Source organism: Mauremys reevesii, linkage group 13, assembly GCF_016161935.1.
Source record: "Mauremys reevesii isolate NIE-2019 linkage group 13, ASM1616193v1, whole genome shotgun sequence".
NCBI lineage: Eukaryota > Metazoa > Chordata > Testudines > Geoemydidae > Mauremys > Mauremys reevesii.
In genome coordinates this window covers 17,335,271-17,357,788 of record NC_052635.1, presented here as the reverse complement: position 1 = coordinate 17,357,788, position 22,518 = coordinate 17,335,271, and the positions used below count along the sequence as shown (strand labels likewise).

The 22,518-nt window shown below is 46.2% G+C and overlaps 1 protein-coding gene across 1 annotated transcript in view; it reads right to left on the bottom strand.

Moving 5' to 3' along the window:
• The window catches only part of CEP250 (centrosomal protein 250), a 116,513-nt gene that overhangs the window by 51,240 nt on the left and 42,755 nt on the right, over nt 1-22,518 (bottom strand). Inside the window, 7 exon segments of the mRNA XM_039497786.1 lie at nt 805-984; nt 4,583-4,752; nt 4,949-5,076; nt 12,129-12,322; nt 17,188-17,418; nt 17,605-17,751; nt 18,175-18,319. Coding sequence (XP_039353720.1) covers nt 805-984; nt 4,583-4,752; nt 4,949-5,076; nt 12,129-12,322; nt 17,188-17,418; nt 17,605-17,751; nt 18,175-18,319 — 1,195 coding nt within the window.

The window sequence follows — 22,518 nt, the reverse complement described above, 5'->3', positions numbered from 1 at the left end:
GGCTTGGGAGGGCAGCCCTGGGGGGGCCATGGATGCGGAAGGGAATAGCCCGGGGGTGCACCATGGGTGCTGGGGAGTGTAGGGGAGTTGGTGGGGCTGAGGCAGACTTCCTACCCGGCTCCTGGGAAGCAGGGACCCCAGCTCCTTGCTCCATGTGCTGCCTCTGCTCTGCCCCAAGCCCCGGTTCTACAGCTCCCATTGGCTGGGAACTGCAGCCAATGGGAGCTGCAGAGGTGGTGCCTATGGGCAGAGGAAGCAGGTGGAGCTAGGAGCTGAGGGAGGGGAGTTGCAGTTGCCCTTCCAGGGAGACCCCACCCCCGGTAAACTCCTATTGCTGGGGGTTGGGAGGGGCCAAGACTGCCCCAGCAGCAGCCAGTGCACCTGGCCCAGGGGCTGCCCGAGCTGCTCAGGCAGCCCCCAGGCCAGGCTCACTGGCCGCTGCAGAAGTCACGCAGGTCACGGAAAGTCATGGAATCTGTGACTTACGTGGCCTCCGTGACAAACATGGAGCCTTAGGCAGTTCACTCCCTACTCTGCATTGCACAATTGCCCAGCTGTGGGCATTTCATCTTCCTTTGCAGTATCAACTATCCATCACTGTCAGAAGTAGGACACAGACTTTCATGGGCAATCACCTGATCTGGGTTGGTAAATCCTGATTTCCTGTGCTAAAGAGAAGATATTTTATCACCTTCAAGAAGCCTCTTACTTCTGCCTAGACACCTGGGTTATGGGAAACTTCACCAGCCAGGAGACAAAAGATGTCTGCTGTTAAATGCACAAGTTTCCCTCCCAAACCTTTACCTCTTGCCTGGCATTTTCAGCCCTAGCTCGCTCCTCTTCTTTCTGAGATTGCATAGTAGCAGCCTCCTGCTTCAGCTCCAACAGCTTCTTCTCATAAGCCCCTTCTGCCTCTGCTTTCTCTTGGGCTGAGAGCTCCCACATCTCTTTCAGCTCTGCGCGGTGCCATTCCTGCTCACTCTTCTAACAATCAAAAAAAGAGCCATTAGGTTCTTCAGACTTAGGCTACCTCCTCATATCACAGCTTGCAGCTATGGCACCAGCCAAAGGCCCAGGTCAGAGTTCCCGCCACCAACATGAAGCATCAACAGCTCACACATTGCTGGCAGTGCTGTGGGCAGGGACAGAAGCAGTTATTTTCCAAGGGGACTCCTAGTGATCTTGGAGGGGAAACAGCACCCCACCTCCCTCCACCTGCTGACCCTCCCTCCTGTGAGGATTCTCTCCCTCTGTTCCTGTAGGATTTTCCGCATCACCATCCCCAGTATTTGCTTCTACTCTTATTTCCTGTGATCCCAGAGCTTAATTCAACATTTTGATTAATGCATAATAAGCGTAAACTGCATACAGAATGAGGAGACCCGCCCCCATGACTTAGGCTGGGCCAGACAGTGTGGAGCTACTCCATGGCCTCCCTCAGCCAAGTCCAGCAGGAAAGGAGCACAGGTTCCTGCAGCTCTTCTGAGGCTCCTCCTCACTTCTGCATTATTACACCCCCCGGGCAACCTGCTGCAATGTGCCAGAGCCTCAGGTGGCTGGTTCATATCAATCTGTGAGCCTGGGCAGAATTTCAATCCCTGGCTGTCAGGCCTTCTGAACATAGTTGATTGCAGAGCCAGTCCCAGAGCCCTCCTGAACTTGGGGTTGGATGTGGTGCCCCATGGCAGGTCACATAATAGCAGCAGCAGCAGCAGGGAAGAGCCTGAGAAAGGAGCCTTTGCACACCTGCAGGAGCCACTTTCAGCCACTGCTGCCTGGCCCCAGCAAGGAGTTGAGGAGGAAGGGTACTCACACCTACCACCACCAGCCACTGTCACTAGCTATGTGCTCATTATGCTGCCTCGACCAGAGGAGTGACTTGATCAGGCATCCCCAACTAGCCACTGTATGCAGCATGTTACCAGTAGCAAACCATAAAGCAACAGTAGCCACAAACAGCATGCATGAAATCCCTCTTCACATACACAAATTGCTGACTAATTTCAGGTAACTGAGCTACTGGGAAAAGTCACCATCTGTTTGTGGGTGCAGGGGCTGTGTAAAGAGTTTTATGTGTCTAGTTCATCCTGCCCTACTGTGCCTGGGTGTCAACGCTGAGCAATTTCTCCTTCCATTTCCCAGTCTTGATCCCACACAGCATTGCTCCTCCAGCACTGGATAAATAAACAGCAATACAAAAAATAAACGACCGTATTTGATCACATGACAAGTAACATTAGGACAGGGTTAAAGTGAGATGATAAACTCCCTCCAAGGCACTGAGATACAGCTTTACTTACATCTCCCCTGTGTGTCACTGGGTTGGTTATTTCTACCAAATTCACAGTTGTGAAAAATGCGTCACGGTCGTGAAAATCTGGTCTTTTGTGTACTACTACCCTATGCTATACAGATTTCACAGGGGAGACCAGCATTTCTCAAACTGGGGGTCCCAACCCAAAAGGAGGTTGCAGGGCGGGGATTACAAGATTATCGTAGCGGGATCGTGGTATTGCCACCCTTACTTCTGCACTGCTTTCAGAGCTGGGTGTCTGGAAAGCAGTGGCTGCTGGCCAGGTGCCCCGCTCTGAAGGCAGCACTGTCAGCAGCAGCACAGAAGTAAGGGTGGCAACGGGCAGTCCGAGAGTGGTGGCTGCTGGCCGAGGGCCCAGCTCTGAAGGCAGCAGCACAGAAGTAAGGGTGACAATACCATACCATCCTTATTTCTATGCTGCTGCTAGCAGTGGCGCTGTCTTCAGAGCTGGGCTCCCGGCCAGCAGATACCGCTCTCCAGCCACCCAACTCTGAAGGCAGTGCTGCGGCCAGCAGCAGCACAGAAGTAAGGGTGGCAATACCATGACCCCCCTACAATAACCTTGCAATGTCCCCACTACCCCCTTTTGGGTCAGGACCTCTACGGTTACAACACTGTGAAATTTCAGATTTAAATATCTGAAATCATGAAATTTATGATTTTTAAAATCCTATAACCATGAAATTGGCCAAAATGGACTGTGAATTTGGTAGGGCCCTAGTTATTTCCTCTCTCTGAGCAGGTCTGTACGGCAGAGTTAACTCAGGGGATCAGTACCTGGGTTGGCCTAATTCAGGTGTGAGCAGTCACACTGCAGAGCCATATGAGAGTTGCTGTGTCTACAGTGGATGGATTCACCCATGTGAGATGCTAAGACTTCTGGCGGTACATCCTATGGTTCTCTGTGCTGCACCAAGCCGAGCTGCTCTAATTCTTTCCCAGTGAATTGTGGGAGAATCTGACAATCCTGGGAACACTGGGAGAATTGTGGGAAGGCGCTGGAGGACTATCTGCACTTGAGAGGTTTAGCCTGTGTCCTCACTGCAAAGTAGGTATGGATCAGCTAGACCAGGCGGAAAGCACTATCAAGCTTGGGTGAGAGGTCTGAGATTTCAGCTGGGAGGTGGGTTAGGGACAATATGTGAGTAAGAGCCTGGGTTAAATCAGCAATTCAGCACTTTGTCAGAACTTCATGCCTTTGTTTCCTGTTGCCCCCAATCTAATCTCTTCAGGTCCCATTGAAGCTCAGCTTTGACACCATTGTGTTTCTTCCCCTCCACTGTGGTATTGTCTGCAAAATTGTTCACAATTATATTCCCCTTGAACACCTAACAAAGAATGAGGCTTGATAACAAACTTCACCTCCAGGGCAATAGCCCAAACAAGCAAAGGCATGAGAGGAAGCTCTACTTGAAGAGCAACACATACTGAGAGACTGTGTTGTTTCACTTGATTGCCTCTATGATGCAAGCAGCCCCAGGATCCACTTGGAGAAGCTATATGGACCGGCACAGGTCTGCCGACCAAACTTTAGGAACACCATCATACCCAGCTGTACACACAGCCATGACTGACAGACCCATATTAAACAGCAACGTTAATTTACAGCTGTCAAATTATTCATAGCATTTATTCCACGAACATCACCCTCTTCTGCTTGAAGCAAACAAGTTAAAGTTTTCCCAGATTTGTTCATTGTTTCATGAACGTTGTGTGCATACACATCATAGTCTATGGATTGCTTAAAAATGGTCCACTGCAAATATCTGCTGTACAGGATATACTTCTATTTTTCCTCTATAGGATAGATTATGTAACAAAGGATTTTCAAAATTGTCTGAGGGATCTGGATGCCCAATTCCTATTAGAAATTAACAGGCATTGAGATTCTCATTCTTACTGTACTTAGTGGCCTTCTATTTTTTGTTATCCCCACAGTCGTGATCACAAAATAATTGTATGAACATAGCCATGTACTGGCAGCAAGTCTGTACACAAAGCACATGCAGCTCAAAGGGACAAAACAAAGTTTAGAGCTTTGGAACGTCCTAGCTGTCTTGCAGTGGAATGGAATCCAGCATACAAGGTGTTGTTAGTAAATCATACAAGGCTGCAGTAGCAAACATTGTACAGGGAGTGTACAGTACAGTGTCTGAGGATAGCAATAAACATTAATGAAAACATTAAAATGGGCCCAGGGGATGGCCTGGTCTTAACCATTCAAATCCACTGCCTTTGCCCTTTGACAATGGCCATCCTACCACCTACCAGCTCTCGCAGGAGCTTGTTCATTTCCTCCTCGTACGCAGTTTGACGAAGGCTAAGGGTATCTTGATATTGCTGCTCTGTCCGTGAGAGCTGCTGTGCCATATCCTCCCGCTCCTGCTCCATTGTGGATCTCTCTGTTTCCAGCTCACAACGAAGGCACTTCACTTCTCCTGCAGAAGAGGAGACATGGCAAGAGTGTGAACCCTTCTCCCTTCCTTGAGCTATTAAGGGCTCAGCTGCACCATGCCAGAGCCTTCTCTGTCCCAGACAGGGAAAGGGTCATGTCCATCTCTCACTCCCCAGAGGCCCCTCTGTCCCATCCACAGAAGGGGCATCTCCGGTGGGCTGTGCTTCTCAGCCTCTTACCTTGTATCACCTCTTTGGCCTGGGTGACTGTTTGAACCTTGATTTCCAACTGACCCCTAGTGACCTCCAACTGAGACACCTGCTGCTGAGCCTCGAACAGGCTGGATTCTAAGATCTCCTTTGCTGATCTACAGGATATAAATACAGAGCAATAATGACTCTCTTGCACTTGCAGTGTAGCTGTAGTCATGTCAGTCCCCAGATATTAGAGAGACACAGTGGATGAGATAATATCTTTTACTGGACTAACTTCTGTTGATGAGAGAGACAAGCTTTTGAACTTACACCGAGCTATTCTTCAGGTCTTGGATTCTATACACAGAGTGTCACAGCTATATATATGGTGGAACACATTGTTTATCATAAGTAGTTAACACATATTTCAAGGGACCATTCCAGGTAAAGTGAAGTTCATGGGCCACTTCCATGCAGTCCATTTCCATGCTGATGACACCACTCCCAGAACTCAATCACCTCCCGGCACAGTGGAGATGATCAAGTGCCTCTCTGCTTGTTTATACAGTAATTGCCAAAGTGTTGTCTATCAGGACCTACTCTGTGGCATTTTGGAGGACTGGTGGGAATGCTATCTAAGCCAGTCTGATGGCTCTCGGTTCAAAAACGTTTGTGTGGCGCTTGAAATCATCCTGGGACCACAAGCCTAGCATTTACAGGTGGTGTAAGTGGGTCCCCCACCTTGCCCCTGACAAATCTGTGACCAGTGTCATCATCATGGAGGGGGCCATTGATGACTTCAATGCCAGGGTTGGTACTAGTGCCAATGCTGATGCCAGTGCCAGGTCAGCTTTTGGTGTCTCTTTTTCTGCAGAGATCTTCAGAGTTGCCTGCCTGCTAGATGGAGTGCTGGAAGATGTGGGTTTGGCCATCAAAGGGTCTTCAAGCTTGGCTTTTCTGGATCAGATGCCACTCTCATAGATTGCTCCAGAAGATGGAGTTTCAGCCTTGTACCCCTTGACTTGCTAGTTCTTGCAGAGAAGAGGCAGACAGAGCACTGGCTTGGGACATGAGACTTTCTCAAGCAGAATAGGCATCTGCAGGGCCCATCTTTCAGAGGAATTAGCTCATTGCAGGGCAGACAAGGCTTAAAGCCTGTGGGTTTTGAATTTCCCATTCTAAGAGCCTATGCAGGGGGACCTTGTATGGGGGGGCCTGGACACCAGGGTCTGCAGGCAGCTTTTGGTTCAACAAGTGCTAGAACAGACTAGGGAACAAAAATAAATAATGAAGATGGTTCTGAGGAATCTAAGAAGATTTGAAGGACTTTTTTTTTTTGAGAAATTTAGCTGGAGCTAAAGTCCATGTGTCTGATACCTGCTAAGTTCTGTCTCACTGCCAGGAGCAGTAAGAGGGAACTGTGGGAGGGTTGTGGACACCCTGGCTTTTATAGCCTCATAAAGCAGCATGCGGCAGTACAGGATGCATGCATAGCCTCTACTTGACAGTGCTCTTAAAAAAATCTGGTTCCGTGCACAAGGGCACAGTGCATCTAGTTTGGGGTCCACATTGACACTGTCATAACTATGAAGGGAAGGGTAACAGCCCTCCTGTGTACAATACTATAAAATCCCTCCTGGCCAGAGACACCAAAATCCTTTTACCTGTAAAGGGTTAAGAAGCTCAGGTAACCTGGCTGACCACCTGACCCAAAGGACCAATAAGGGGACAAGATACTTTCAAATCTTTGTGGGGGAAAGGCTTGTGTTTGTGTGCTCTTTGTTTTGGGGGTTGTTCGCTCTTGGGACTAAGAGGGACCAGACATCAATCCAGGCTCTCCAAATCTTTCTGAACCAGTCTCTCATATTTCAAACTTGTAAGTAACAGCCAGGCAAGGCGTGTTAGGTTTATCTTTGTTTTCTCAACTTGTAAATGTTCCTTTTTGATAAGAGGATTTACCTCTGTTTGCTGTAACTGTGAACCTAAGGCTAGAGGGGGTTCCTCTGGGCTCTTTGAATCTGATTACCCTATAAAGTTATTTTCCATCCTGATTTTACAAAGATGATTTTTTACCTTTCTTTCTTTAATTAAAAGCCTTCTTTTTTTAAGAACCTAATTGATTTTTCCTTGTTTTAAGATCCAAGGGGGTTGGATCTGGACTCACCAGGAATTGGTGGCAGAAAAGGAGGGGGAATGGTTCATTTCTCCTTGTTTTAAGATCCAAGGGTTTGGATCGGTGTTCACCAGGGAATTGGTGGAGGAGTCTCTCAAGGCTACCCAGGGAAGGGTTATAGTACTTGGGAGGGAGATATTCTAGGGGGAAGGAGACAGAGTTTCCCAAATAATTCTTAAATGATTTGGGTGGTGGCAGCAAAACCAGATCTAAGCTGGTAATTAAGCTTAGGGGTTCTCATGCAGGTCCCCATATCTGTACCTTAGAGTTCAGAGTGGGGAAGGAACCTTGACAGATGCATACACAAAGAACAGCTCTGAGTATCAAAAGCTGTAAGGAGACCATAGTCAATACCAGAGAACTGCTCTGGACGGATAACTGCTGTTACACAGAATCCAAGAATTTCTGTGTACTGATATATGATGGATGTGTGAACATAGACGTCTTTGACATCAAAAGCCACAAATCAATCTCCTGGACTCAGGGAAGAAATCACAGAAGTCAAAATCACCATACAAAATTTGAACTTTCTGATGTACTTGTTTAGTTTTTGAAGTCAAAGGCATCACCAATATAACCTAGCCATTTCTGGAAGCCTCTAAAAATCACCTAGAAGGGATGAAGAACTATTTCTAACCACTTCACAAGAGAGGCAGAAGATGGAACAGCTTGTTCTCTAGGTCCAGTAACTAGCTCTTGTTTTTCTACAAGATAAACTCTAGGGATTATTTTGGGGAAGTTCTATGACCTTTGTTACACAGGAAGTTGGACTAGATGTGTGAAATTCTATACCTTGGGGGAGCACCCTGTATCCCCCATATTCTTTACTTATATATAATTGTGATATTGCTATAAATCAGGCCACGTGAGGTATCAAGAGAAAGATTATGATCTGCTGAAAGTCATTGTTCTATCTAAATATGTATATCATTGGCACATATGAAGTTATGAGATTGTGTTGTATGGTTGTCACTAAAACATGCTATAAATTGGGGAATTGGCCAGATGTTATCTCCCTAGAGACTCTGAGACAACAGCAAGGAAAGTAACCAACATGCGGGCGGGTGTCAAACAACCATCAACCACCACTGTCCAGCAAGGGAGCTACAATGCAATGACTCACCTGCATGAGGCCACACCAAGGGGAATTGTTCAACCTTGCCTGGGGACGCAGCAATGCCCACCAGATATGCCTGGTCTTGTCTTCTCCAAGCACATGGGACTAAAGGTCTAAAACAGAAGACAGTGGCCCCATATTTGGCCTTTCTCCTTCCCCCACCTATGCTGCAAGCAACAAGGACACTCAGAAGACTGAAGACTCCAACAGAGGAGACTGGCCCAGATTTCTAGGGGAAAACCCATGTACTATGAACTGCAATTTCCAGTGGGGTGATATCTTAATCTAAATGTTGCCCAGTCTAATAGGGTTGAGAGTTTAGATTGCGTGCTTATATTTTATTTTCTTTGGTAGCTAACTCTGACTTTTTGCCTCTCACTTAAAATCTATCTTTTGTAGTCAATACATTTGTTTAACTGTTTACCTTTACCAATGAGCTTGCCTGAAGTGTTTGGTAAATCTGCTCAGGTTTACAAAGGCTGGTGTATATCCACTTTCCATTGATGAAGTGGTGAACCAATTAATAAATTTGCATTGCTCAAGAAAGGGTCTTGAGCAGTGCAAGATGGTATATTTCTGAGGTACAAGGCTGGGAGCTGGGGGGATTTGGCTGGTGCCTTTCTCTGTGTGATTCATGAGTGGCTCGGGAAGCATTCATGCAATCATGCTGGGTGTGGGGCTCCACATGCCATTGTGCTGAGTGATAACAGCACCTGGAAGGGTTTGCTACATGTCACTTGCAAAGCATTGTGAGAGACAGGCCAGGCTGGAGAGTTAAGGGGGCACAATGGTCTTACCATCCCAGGCTGCACCCTGGGGATCCTGTCACAAGATGATCACAATGGTCCCATCTTGCCCTGGAATCTATGATTCTCCTGTTCCTCTTCATAGAATCATAGAAGATTATGCTTGGAAGAGACCTCAGGGGGTCATCTAGTCCAACCCTCTGCTCAAAGCAGGACCAACCCCAACTAAATCATCCCAGCCAGGGCTTTGTCAAGCCAGGCCTTAAAAACCTCTAAGGACGGAGATTCCACCATCTCCCTAGGTAACCCATTCCAGTGCTTCACCACCCTCCCACTGAAATAGTTTTTCCTAATATCCAACCTAGACCTCCCCCACTGCAACTTGAGACCTTTGCTCCTTGTTCTGTCATCTGCTACCACTGAGAACCGCCTAGCTTCATCCTCTTTGGAACCCCCCTTCAGGTAGTTGGAGGCTGCTATCAAATCCCTTCTCACTCTTCTTTTCTGCAGACTAAACAATCCCAGTTCCCTCAGTCTCTCCTCCTAAGTCATGTGCTCCAGCCCCCTAATCATTTTCGTTGCCCTTCACTGGACTCTCTCCAATGTGTCCACATCCTTTCTGTAGTGGGGGGCCCAAAATGGGATGCAATACTCCTTTTTCTCACATCGGAGCACAGGGCTGGAAAGGACCTCCTGAGTCATCGAGTCCAGCCAGGGCCGGCTCCAGACCCCAGCGTGACAAGCACGCGCGTGGGGCGGCAGTTGTTGTCAGGGGCGGCAGATTGGGCCAGCGGACCTGCCGCAGTCATACCTGCGGGAGGTCCACCGGAGCCCCGGGACGACCGTACCTGCCGCAGGCATGACTGTGGACGGTTCGCTGGTCGCGCGGCTCGGCTGGACCTCCCGCAGGCATGACTGCGGCAGGTCCGGTCGTCCCGGGGCTCCGGTGGACCTCCCGCAGGCATGACTGCGGCAGCTAACCGTCCGCAGCTAGCGGACCCTCACCAGTCAAGCCAGCGGGAGGTCCGCTGCTCCCGGGGCTCCGGGGCGTCTCCCGCGCATGACTGCTTGGGGCGGCCGAATATGTAGAGCCGGCCCTGAGTCCAGCCCCCTATTATTGAAGGCAACCACATCACCTAATCTCAGCCATAAATTTATCAAGAGCTATCTTAAAATTAACTGGGTTTCTTGCCCCCGCAACTCCTATTGAAAGACTGCTCTAGAACCCCATTCCTCTGATGGCTAGAAACCTTCTTTTAATTTCCAGCCTAAATCTATTCATGGCCAGTTTATACCCATTTCTTCTTGTGCCAACACTGTCCTTTAGTTTAAACAGTTCCTCTCTCTCCCTGGTGTTTACCCCCTAATTTATTTATAGAGAACAATCAGATCCCCTTTCAGCCTTCATTTTGCTAGGCTAAACAAACCAAGCCCTTTGTCTCCTCTCATAAGATAGGCTCTTCATTCCCTGAATTATTCTGGTAGCCCAGATACTTAAGAAGAACCATACTCTTCCATGGCAACATGGCAACTAACAGTAAACTCTCTCTGGACCAGAGGATCACTCAGATATTTGATCCTGATGCAGAAGCAAAAATAGCGTAATATTGTTGGGATATAATCATATATGTTGTGACACATATATACACATATATATGAATACGTTGTAATACGTTATAGGCCAGTGGGCCCAGTGTGTGTGAAGTATGCTTGAGATGAGTACGTGGGTTGCGTGCTGGCAACCGAAGCAAGAATTTAAGGCTGCGAATGGTCAAGGACTGTTCTGTGCAAAACAACTTGTTGTGTCCATGGGAAAGATAAAGAATCAGCAGAAAAAGGAATAACATCAGTGGTGTTGTCACAGCAATGTATTCGCTACAGCTGTGGAGCTGTGGACAAAAATTGAGGGAAATGAAATGCCTTAGATTATGGTGGCCTGCCCAGGACTGTTTTCTTGGCAAAGGTAAAGGACAGATGACGCAACGGAATGGACTATAAATGGTTGTCTATGATATCTGCAATTTGGAGTCAGACATCGATCCAGAGCCCTAATTTTGAAGAGGTGTGCAATGCTGGCTCCCCAGGCCTTATAACTGAAAGCAGACCTCAACTGGCCATCGGGACTTCGTTCTAATTGTCAGACTCTGATGCAGTATGAAAAGGGTATGAATGTGGAGTGAGTGGGGTTTACATTGTAATCAATAAAAGTATTTAGAGTACTATATACCAACACTGTGTCCGGCATCAGCCTGCTCCCCCATCCCACAGGGAGACCTCTATGAGGACCAAACAATTTCTCCTTGATGCCTGTTCCTACAGGTCAGCAAGGCTCAGGAGTAAAGGATCCATAAAACAGGGAAGGACTAGAAATCAAAAGAGGCCGGAGAGGACCAAGGGAAAATGGAATCTCTGTCTGTGGCACATTCCTACGACCCCCCATCATTCCCAACATAAGCAAACATAGAAATGGATCCCTGAAGGTTTCTGGGTTCCCAGCACCTTCAGAATAAGACTCTAGCTCCATCTTAGTTGGATGTGGGACTGACTCTGACTGTCCTCAGGTCAAAGCCTTGGATCCAGAAGTGCCCGCTCCAAAATCTGTGGAGTTGTAATCAGGGAATGGTGTCTGCTCAATCAACAGAAGAGTGCAGCCTGCAGAAAACTCAGCCTCTGAAGCCTCAGACTCCATTCCACAATCCCGATAAGCACTTGGATCCAAGCAAACAGCTCGTGCCAAAGAGGATGGCCCAGGGACAGCTCACTCTGTCAGAGCTGAGGAACCAAATATCGAAGAATTATACTGGATTGTTTTGGAGTTTACCCAGTACTATGTTGCACGAAAGGGACATGGGCAGATACTTCTGCTTCAGTTTATTAAGCTTGTACCAAAAATAAATCCTCACTGGGACTTCGGGTTTTCTCTTGTGACTCCTGTTGAGCTGCCGTCCAGCTGAGCAAACCCTGGCCCTGGCACATGGATATTAAAATGGCCCTATTTCCCACAGGTGGTGAGGCTGTTTGCAAAACATAAAGTGATCCTCAGATGGAAAGCACTCTCTCAGGGCATGTCTTCACTATGTGGGTAAGTTGACCTATGCTATTCCAGCTACTCAGTGCCGAGTGACATTACAACTAGATCCAACAAATATATCTGTGTGCTGTACAAGGCCCTCACCTCCCCAACCTCACCTGAGCTCTGCCAGCTGCTCTGAAAGGCCACGTCTGTCCCGCTCCACAGCCCCTAGTCGCACCTCCAGTGCTGCCTTCTCACGCACCAGGGCTTCCTTTTCTCTGGATACTTTAGCCAATGCATCTCCACGGCGACTTGACTCCAGACGTGTTTTCTCCAAGTCAGTGCTGGATGACTCCTCCTGGCGACACATCTGGAAATGGGGGGAAAGGAGGAAATGAGCTCCTACTACTAGCCAAGGCACTCTCCAGATCTCATCAGCTTCACTCTTGAGCTAGCCAGAGGAGAGGCCTGAAGGACTGAGATAATCTCCCTTCATGGTGTCACTGTGCACTGATGTACCAGGAGACAACCAGGCCTGAAAATGATAATTTGGAAATGATGTCTATGTCCATATTGGGTTGCTTGGGATAGTACTATAGCTCTGGTTCCTGGGCGCATGGGGCCCCAGTAATGAGTGAGTGTTGTAGGAATGTGGAATCGATCAGTGCTATGCTCAGCTGATGCGGCAACTCATGGTATCAGACGCCATCAGGTAATCGAGGGACATCTATTTAGAACACATCACCAGACATTGGCAATACCAGGAGAGGTGAGCTGGAGTGCCATTGAGAAGTGGAGTCAGGAAAGTAACTGAAATACTTCTGTGATGGATTGTATTTACTGAGGGACAACTTATCCTAAATTCTCAATTACTGAGGGACAATCTACACTCATTGCTATATTTGCTTTCCATAATCTACTCTTAGTATAACCTCTTATAAGTGATGTACCCAAATATTTGGATGCTAATACTTTTAACTGTATTGATGAATTTATTAACCCTAATTTGGGGTACTACAGATTATGTATTATATGTATTTTATGACTTTTAAACCAGACTTTATACTTTTGGATAATTTAAGCATTCTACCCAGAAGTACAGACACTCTTTCCTTAACCTGTGTGTTAGACAATTTTAACATTAACTCCAGCTATCAACACATATAGCTAAGGCTGCTGCAGTGTTTCCATGCAAAAATCCTGTATTAAACTTTCCAAAGCTTTCACCTTTCAAGCTGAAATCTTTTGAGAGTCCTGGTCGAAGTATGCCTGAAGGTGACGTTTTGAAAAGTTTGAGCAAAGACAGTTTAGGGGGTGTTTGTCCGTTTGTTAATTTCTCTCTTCTCTTCTTCCTCAGGGCTTGAGGAAGGGCTCCCACTTAATCAAAGTTGTGTTACCTCCTTTCCTAAAAGTTTATTGGTTAATTTTGAAAACAGGTACATCTGATACTCCATTTCCACCTGCAACCAGGCATGATGGTTCTTTAAGGCAGGCTACACCTCTGTTAAAACCCAGAATAAATGGAATTTGGGGACTTGTAGGCTTTCCAGCAAAGAATGCTGGGAAATGAGACTTTTTATAAGGGTTCTCTCACCTCAGTAAAGGAATGATGAGAGAGAGATCAAGATTTGCTCTGGGTTTCTCTTTCAACATGGACAGAAGCAGAAGTTCGAGGCCTCTCCAGGCAAAAGGCCTGCAAGAAGCTTTAGAAGAATCCTGTCAACGAGCTTAGGAGGAGGCCCCACAGAGAGCTGCGTAAAGTACACTGAGGAGTAGGAGTTTCCCCTGAGACCCAGTCCTTGGGAAGTCGAGGGTTAGTGGTAGAGTGAAGGAAGCAGCCTGGGAGAAAAGAAACTGGGAGGGTTTGGGGTTGGACTTGACTTTAGCAAAGCTTTTGATATGGTCTTCCACAGTATTCTTGCCAGCAAGTTAAAAAAGTATGGATTGGATGAATGGAGTATAAAGATAGATAGAAAGCTGGCTAGATCGTCAGGCTTAACAGGTTGCAATCAATGGCTCGATGTCTAGTTGGCAGCCAGTATCAAGCAGAGTGTCTCAGCAGTCGGTCCTGGGGCCAGTTTTCTTCAACATCTTCATTAATGATCTGGTTGATGGGATGGACTGCACCCTTAGCAAGTTTGCAGATGACACTAAGCTGGGGGTAGAGGTAGATATAATGGAGGATAAGGATAGGGTCCAGAGTGACCTAGACAAATTGGAGGATTGGGCAAAAAGAAATCTGATGAGGTTCAACAAGGACAAGTGCAGAGTCCTGCACTTAGGACGGAAGAATCCCATGCACTGCTACAGGCTGGGGACTGACTGGCTAAGCAGCAGTTCTGCAGAAAAGGACCTGGGGGTTACAGTGAACGAGAAGTCGGATATAAGTTAAGAGTGTGCCCTTGTTGCCAAGAAGGCTAACGGCATACTGGGCTGTATTAGTAGGAGCACTGCCAGCAGATCAAGGGAAGTGATTATTCCCCTCTATTTGGCACTGGTGAGGCCACATCTGGAGTACTGCATCCAGTTTTGGGTCCCCCACTACAGAAAGGATGTGGACACATTGGAGAGAGTCCAGCGGAGGGCCACAAAAATGATTAGGGGGCCGGGGCACATGACTTAAGAGGAGAGGCTGAGGGAACTGGGGTTATTTAGTCTGCAGAAAAAAAGAGTGGGGGGGTGGATTTGATAGCAGCCTTCAACTTCCTGAAGGAGGGTTCCAAAGAGGATGGAGCTCGGCTGTTCTCAGTGGTGGAAAATGACAGAACAAGGAGCAAAGGTCTCAAATTGCAATGGGGGAGGTCTAGGTTGGATATTAGGAAGCACTATTTCACTAGGAGGGTGGTGAAGCACTGGAATTGGTTACCTAGGGAGGTGGTGGAATCTCCATCCTCAGATATTTTTAAAGCCTGGCTTAACAAAGCCCTGGATGGGATGATTTAGTTGGGGTTGGTCCCGCTTTGAGCAGGGGGTTGGACTAGATGACCTACTGAGGGATCTTCCAACCCTAATCTTCTATGGTTCTATGAAATGAGGTGGCTCAGCTTGCAGCTAGCGGGGTGAGGATGATGATGGGATAGGAGGAAGGCATGGCCTAGGAGACATGTTGCTGAAGACAGGACAGCAAGAAGGTAAGAGGATTTGTGAGAATGAGGTTGGGAAGGGGAGAACTGGATGAGGACAAGTGAGGAGTGGATCCAGAAGATAAGTGAAGGAAGCCTGGTGGTGGCTGGAGAGTGGTAAGCAGAGACAGACAAGGTGTAAATGACAAGTCATTTATAACAGGAAACGAGATAAGCACTCAGTTATGACAAGTAAACAAGGCAGGGTACCCTGAAGGAGCTAACTAATAAGTCAAGACAGGAGGCAACAGTATCATCCTGGTCAGCTTGGAGTGAGTAACAAAGGTTGCTTAAGGCCAGCTACCCTTGGCATGAAGGCTCTTCTAGAAAGCATGGGCATTTATAAATCATTCTCAGGAGCTGCAGGCAGGGGAAGTGAGGAGCAAGGGCCCATGGGATTCCCAGGGCCAAAATAATATGTAGAAACACAAGAATTGCCAGAGTGGATCAGAACAATGGTTCATCCAGGCCACTATCCCATCTCTGACACTGACCAATACCAGCTGCTTCAGAGAAAGGTGCAAGACACACCATAGAAAAGTGAATCCCCGCCCGTAGGATAATCCCCCAGGGGACTCCAGAACTGTTAGAGACTGGCTTCAGCCCCAGTGCAAGAAGATTTATAGCCCTTCCATCTCCTTTCTTAGTAGTTACTATTCTAACTCTCAATATTTGGTCACCCATATAAATGTCCTCTCTGTACCCTGCTAAGTCCTTGGCCTCAGTGGTGGCATCCTGTGGCAATGGAGTTCCGTACTCTAAATACACGCTGTGTGAAAAAGCATTTCCTTTTATCAATTTACCACTGTCTCACTTCAATGAATCTGCCCTTGTTCTTGAGTTAGGAGTCAGGGTGACTAAATCTCCCTTCTCTAGACCAATGGTCCCCAACCTTTTCGTCTGGCGGGCGCCAGACGAAGGACCATGGCAGCGGTGGAGCACCCGCCGAAATGCCGACGAATTTCTGCGGTGTTTCGGTGGTGACACCTCTCGATGATGTCACTTGCTGCCGACAAGTGACGTCATCAAGAGGCGTCGCCGCCGAAATTCGGTGGCATTTCGGTGGATGCTTCACCGCTGGCCAGGACGCGGGCGCATTTAAATGCCCCCGCGGGCACCATGGCGCCCGCAGGCACCGCGTTGGGGACACCTGCTCTAGACCATTCAGTATTTTATATATTCTTATGATGTCTCCTCCCTAATGTAAACAATGCCAATCTTCTCAAGGTCTTTTTATAGGAGTCTTTCCAGGCCCCTAACTGTTCTCACCATTATCTCTTTCAGAGCCCCCTCTAATTGTGCAATATCCTTTTGAAATGCAGTGACCAGTACTGCATACAGTATCCAGTGGAGGCTGGACTCCTGATTTATACAAGGGCATTACATTTTCTATATTTTCTATTCCATTCCTTATGCTTCCTGACATTTTGGACCTAGTACAGAACCTTGCATTTCACTACCCTAGTGTCATGAGATTGCAAAGCTGCTCAAGCCAGCCCATGGGGAAATCCCCTAACAAGAGCTGGTCAGGAATTTTTCATCAGAAAATGCAGATTCATTGGGTGCAGGGATGAAATGGGCCCCTATTGCAATATACAATGTTTCCCAGTGAGTTCTCCTTCGGGCAATGACAGGTGCAGTGGTAGTGCTAGAAGAATGCTTCTCTAGTTAAGAGGCAAGACTGGGTCCTATTCCATGCTCTGCCATAGGCCTGTGTGCAATCTTCAGTCTCAGATTCCTGTAACATGGGGCTAGTGTCCCTCCCTCTCAGGGAGGTTGTGAGTCTGAACTCACTAATATTTATGAAGTGTTTTGGGTTCCTGGGGTGGAAAGTGACCATCTTCACTATATGCACTATACTCTCCATTGGACAATTCAACTCCCAAGAAAACATGGAGAGTCATCACAAACTCCACCCTTCACCATCAGTCTGAGACATGCCCAGTATGAAATACACAAGAGTCATGTGAACTCTGACCCTGTCTTGTTTCCAACAGCACTGGATGTCTTAGTGCTGAGGGTGTTCTAAAACCCAGCAGCACCACGCCCAGCCTCATCACCACAGTGCTAGTACTGCCAGATTCCTGTGGAGGACAACTGGGGTCTCTCTCACCTGACTCATCACCTCATGGGTCTCTTTTCTCTCATCTCTCAGCACATCCAACTCTGCTTGCAGTCCCTCCTGTAGCTCCTTAGCCTTCTGCAGCAACTGCTCCAGATGGGTTTTCTCTGCACAGAGCGCCTCATTTGCTCTTTCGGACAGGCTCAGCTCCTCCTGCACAGAGGTTGTTGCTCTCTGCATGTCCTTCACTTTGCTTGACAAAGCCTGATTCTCCTGCTCCAACTACAGTCAAGGAAAAAACAAAAAGGAAATCAAGGGGCAGAGAACATAGACATATTCCTTTTGGGGCCTCTGCCCTGGGCAGAGAACACTGTGCCACATCCACACTCAGTCAGCCCTCATACTCCCTGGAGAAGCTTGAAGGAGACCTCAGCAAGGTAGACCTAAACCTTGGAGACCTCTACTCACCTGCAGGACAAGCTGATTCAACTGCATTTTATCCAAAGCTAGAGCCTCATTAATGCCACTCATCTTCTCAGCCACATCATGCAGATCAGCGGTTTCTGCCTTCAGTTTATTCTGAACCCCTGTCAACTCAGCAATTGACTGTTCTGCCTAGCAGGGCAAAGAAGAAAGGAAGAAGATGAAAACAAAACCCCTCAAAGGCTTCCCTTGCTTTAACCCAGGGAACGCCTTTTCCATACCAAACCCCTGATATCTGCTGTGTCTCCAAGACAGTCTTCCTCCCTCAGACCCGAAGTGCATCCCTCTCACTATACACACCCCTAATCCTCTAGGAATTCCTCTTTCTGTCTAGTCAGGGTCCCAATCCTCTCTCAGCCATCCCTCTATGCACTTGAAGGCTGAACTCCCCAAAGTGTTTTTCTGGCTTGATTCTGGTGTCCTCCTATGGGAGATAACACTATCTAGCCTTTTCTTACTACAGGGAGCAATGTATGGTGAGCCTGATATTTGAACTCTCTATTGAAATAACAAGCTGGGCTTGATGCTGCCTGGGAATAACAGATGAGCCCGTACCCTCTCCAGTGCCATGGCAAGCTCATGTTTCTCTTGCTTCATCAACTCCCCATCAAGGTGAGATTTCTCCAGCGCCTCCCTCCTGGCAACCAACTCGCTCTTTAACAATGAATGTTTTGCTTCAAGTGCAGCTAAAGCCTTCTGACTGAGAGGAGGGGAGGGAGACAGACAGAGAGATAGACACACAAACACACACACACAATGGTGGAAGGTGGGAGAGAGAGGAGAGAAGCTTTTAGATTTAAAGGCATTATCATTTCAAAATCCTAGGCAACAAGAAGACATGTCCAGATGACTCCTATCCCAGACCCGCTGTTTCCCAGCCAATTCCATCAGCCCTTCTGGGTCTCAGGGTCCAAGGACATTGTTGGCTTGAGCCACTCATCCTCTGTCTCTGTTGTGGGTGAGAGGCCCTGGAACTGGCCAGCTGTGCAATGCTGGACATGGAGATGTTCCTCATCTCAGTGGGATTACCCTGATTTTAGAATTCATAACATTACCCAGCCATGGTCTTGACTGTCTGACCTTCTTCAGTTACAAATTCCACAAGCTGAATACATGTTGCCTAAAGGAGCTCTGAGCACTTCAGTGGATGGTGGGACCTAGCTCAAAAATAGAGCTCCATTCCCACCCCTACAGTTCAGTGGACAGATGTCACCCAGCTTTGGAAACCACACAGGACATAAATTAAATGTATCTATCCATACTATTTCCTCTCATTCAGATACCAAAATACCCCCAACAAACCATAAGATACCAACTTTGAAACAACTTAACCTAAGTAAATACCAAAAAAGTAAATTAATAACATTTAAAAAGAGAATCCTACCCCAGGCAGAGTTTTTACCCTGAAAAGGAAAAGTGCCAGAGGCCCCATGAAGTCTGCTAGAGAATTTGTTATTGCTATCAATTTTATGTTGAAGGCACATGGGCCATATTTTTAAAAGTGGTCCCTAAAGATGCAGAGAGGTGTTTTTGAAAGTCCCACTAGGCACCAAGGTGCCTAACTCCCATTTAAGTCAATAGTAGTAAGATGCCAAGGCTTTTCTGAAATCCCACCAGGCATCTTTAGGCATGTAAATACCTTTAAAAACCTGGCCTTCAGATACTACAGTGATGGGTCGTGATATAAAAGCCTTATGCAACTTGATGTTGTCAAGTGAAGCTGGTACGAAATAAAACCACATTATTCCCTTTCCCTCTTCCGTGGAGACAGTTCAAAGAAGAGCTACATGAATGATTTGTGGTCTGAAAAAATAATTTACAGTGAGAGACTAGAAGTTCAATCTACTTCATTTATCAAAAAGGGTAGGTTAAGAAGCTATTCAATCAGCCTATAAGTGACTACACCAGAGAAGCTATCAGATATTAGAGGGCTCTTCTGTCTAGCACTCAAAGGCAGAACAAAGTCCAATGACTGGAAGCTGAAGTCAGTAAAATTCAAACTGGAAATGAGCAAATGTTTAACAGTGAGGGTAATTAGCATCTGGAACACATTGCCAAGGGATGTGGTAAATTTTCCACCACTTGAAATCTTTAAAGTATGACTAGATGGCTTATTATAAGAGATATTCTAATTAAATTACAAGTTAATGCATTAAATGCAGGAAATACTGAGTGAAATTCTATAGCTTCTATGCAGAAGCTGATTATAGTGGTCCTTCCTGGTCCTTACATCTGTAAATAACATAGCTTACTTGACAGAAGGCCTTGAAGGAGGCAAGCTGAGTTTAACAGCTATTACAAAGTTGTGGTCATAACTCCATAGTTGATCACATTGGGTTTATAAAGAATAATCAAACCTGACTGCTTGTTTGAACAGAATTATAACACTAATGAGAGGAATGTAGACATGATCCAAACAATCTGTGAGGCCACTGGAGAATCAAGGTGTTGAAGGAGCACTCAAGGAAGACAAGGCCATTGCAGAGAAGCTAAATGAATTTTCTGTATCAGTCTTCACTGCCAAAGACGTGAGGGAGATTCCCACACCTGAGCTATTCTTTTTAAGTGACATATCTGAAAACTGTTCCAGGTTAACATGTAAGTAGAGGAGGTTTTGGAACAAACAGTAGTAAGTCACCAGGACCAGATGGTATTCACCCAAGAGTTCTGAAGGAACTCAAATGTGAAACTGCAGAATTGCTAACTGTGGCATATAACCTATCACTTATGTCAACTTTTCTACCAAATGACTGGAGGATAGCCAATATAACACTGATTTTTTAAAAAGGCACCAGAGTAAATCTTGGCAATTACAGATGAGTAAAGCTAACTTCAGTATCCGTGAAACTGATTGAAACTCTAGCAAAGAACAGAATCATCAGATACACAGATGAACACAATATGTTTGGGAAGAGTCAAAAAGCTTTTGCAGATGGAAATCATGACTCACCAACTTTATTGAAAATGTTTGAGGGAGTCAACAAGCATGTGGACAAGGGTGATCCAGGTGATATAGTGAATATGGCATTTCAGAAAGCTTTTGACAAGGTCCCTCACCAAACGCTCTTAAACAAAGTAAGCAGTCATAGGATAGGAGGAAAGGTCCTCTCATGGATCAGTAACTGATTAAAAGATAGGAAACAAAGGATAGGAATAAATGGTCAGTTTTCACAGTGGAGAGAGACACATAGGAGGTTCCATCAAGGATCTGTACTGGGACATGTGCTGTTAAACATATTCATAAATGAACTGGAAAAGGGAGTAAACAGTGAGGTGGTAAAATCTGCAGATGACACAAAATTATTCAAGATAGTTAAGTCCAAAGCTGACTAAGAAGAATTACAGGGGGAAGTCTGTAAACCAGGTGACTGGGCAACAAAATGGCAGATGAAATTCAATGTTGATAAATGCAAAATAATCTACACTGGAAAACATAATCCCAACTATACATACAAAATGGCAGGATCTAAATGATCTGTTACCACTCAAGAATGAGATCATAGAGTCATTGTGGATAGCTCTCTGAAAATATCTGCTCAATGTGCAATAGCAGTCACAAAACGCTAACAGAATGTTAGGAACCATCAGGAAAGGGATAGACACAAATATCATAATGCCACTATATAAATCCATGGTACACCCACACACTGAATACCATGTACAGTTCTGGTCGCCCCATCTCAAAAAAAGATATATTAGAATTGGAAAAGAAACAAAAAGGGCAACAAAATGATTAGAGGTATGGAACAGCTTCCATAAAAAAGAGATTAAAAAGACTAGGACTATTCATTTTAGAAAAGAGATGACTAAGTGGGGGATATGATAGAAGTCTATAAAATTATGGATGGAGAAAAAGTGTTATTTACCCTTTCACATATCAGAAGAACCAGGGTAACCCAATGAAATAAATAAGTAGAAAGTTCAAAATTAACATAAGGAAGTACTTCTTCACACAACATACAGTAAACCTGTGGAACTCATTGCCAGGGGATGTTGTAGAAGTCAAAATTATAACTGGATTAAAAAAATGTACTAAGTTCATGAAGTATAGGTCCATAAATGACTATTAGCCAAGCTGGTCAGGGACACAACCCCATGCTCTGGGTGTCCCTAAATCTCTGAGTGCCAGAAGCTGGGACTGGATGACAGGGGATGGATCACTCAATAACTGCCCTGTTCTGTTCATTCTTTCTGAGGCACCTGGCACTGGCCACTGTCAGAAGACAGTATACTGGGCTAGATGAACCATTGATCTGGCCCAGTATGGCCATTCTTCTCGTCTATAGATTAATAATGAAAGTATTTGATACCGTGTCTCAGAATCTTAACTGAAAAAATTAGTTCTAATTAGCTTGCACAGAAACAATGTAATAAGCACTAAAAACTGTCCTTGGGAAGAGATCTAGTGGGATGCCTCAAGCATTGAGGTTAAGTACCAGTATGATGGGGGCAGTGCAATTTTGGGAGTCAGGGAGGGAACCCTTCTAGATTGATAGCATTCTCAAGCTGGTCCATGGTAGGAAATCCTAGTGCCCTTAATCAAGGATCAGCGGGGATTAAATAAATATTTGTTCAGAGGGTGAGCCTCAATAACCTCCACATTAGCCTGATGACACGCTTGTAGGGCACGGGGGGACCTGTGAGCAGCACAACAGTTCACAAGGACAACCGCCTCGAGATCTGGGAATGGTCAGTCCTCTGTACATGTGTTATAACTGCTGCTGTTAAAGACCACAAGGAAACAGTGGGTCTTCTCACCAACAGAAGTTGGTCCAATAAAAGATTATTACCTCACCCACAGTGTCTCTCTAGAAAGAAAAATAAGACATTCATCTTAGGAAATATAGGCTAATATACAACAGGGAAATGATCAACAGGAGGCAAAAATCTGGGAAGCAG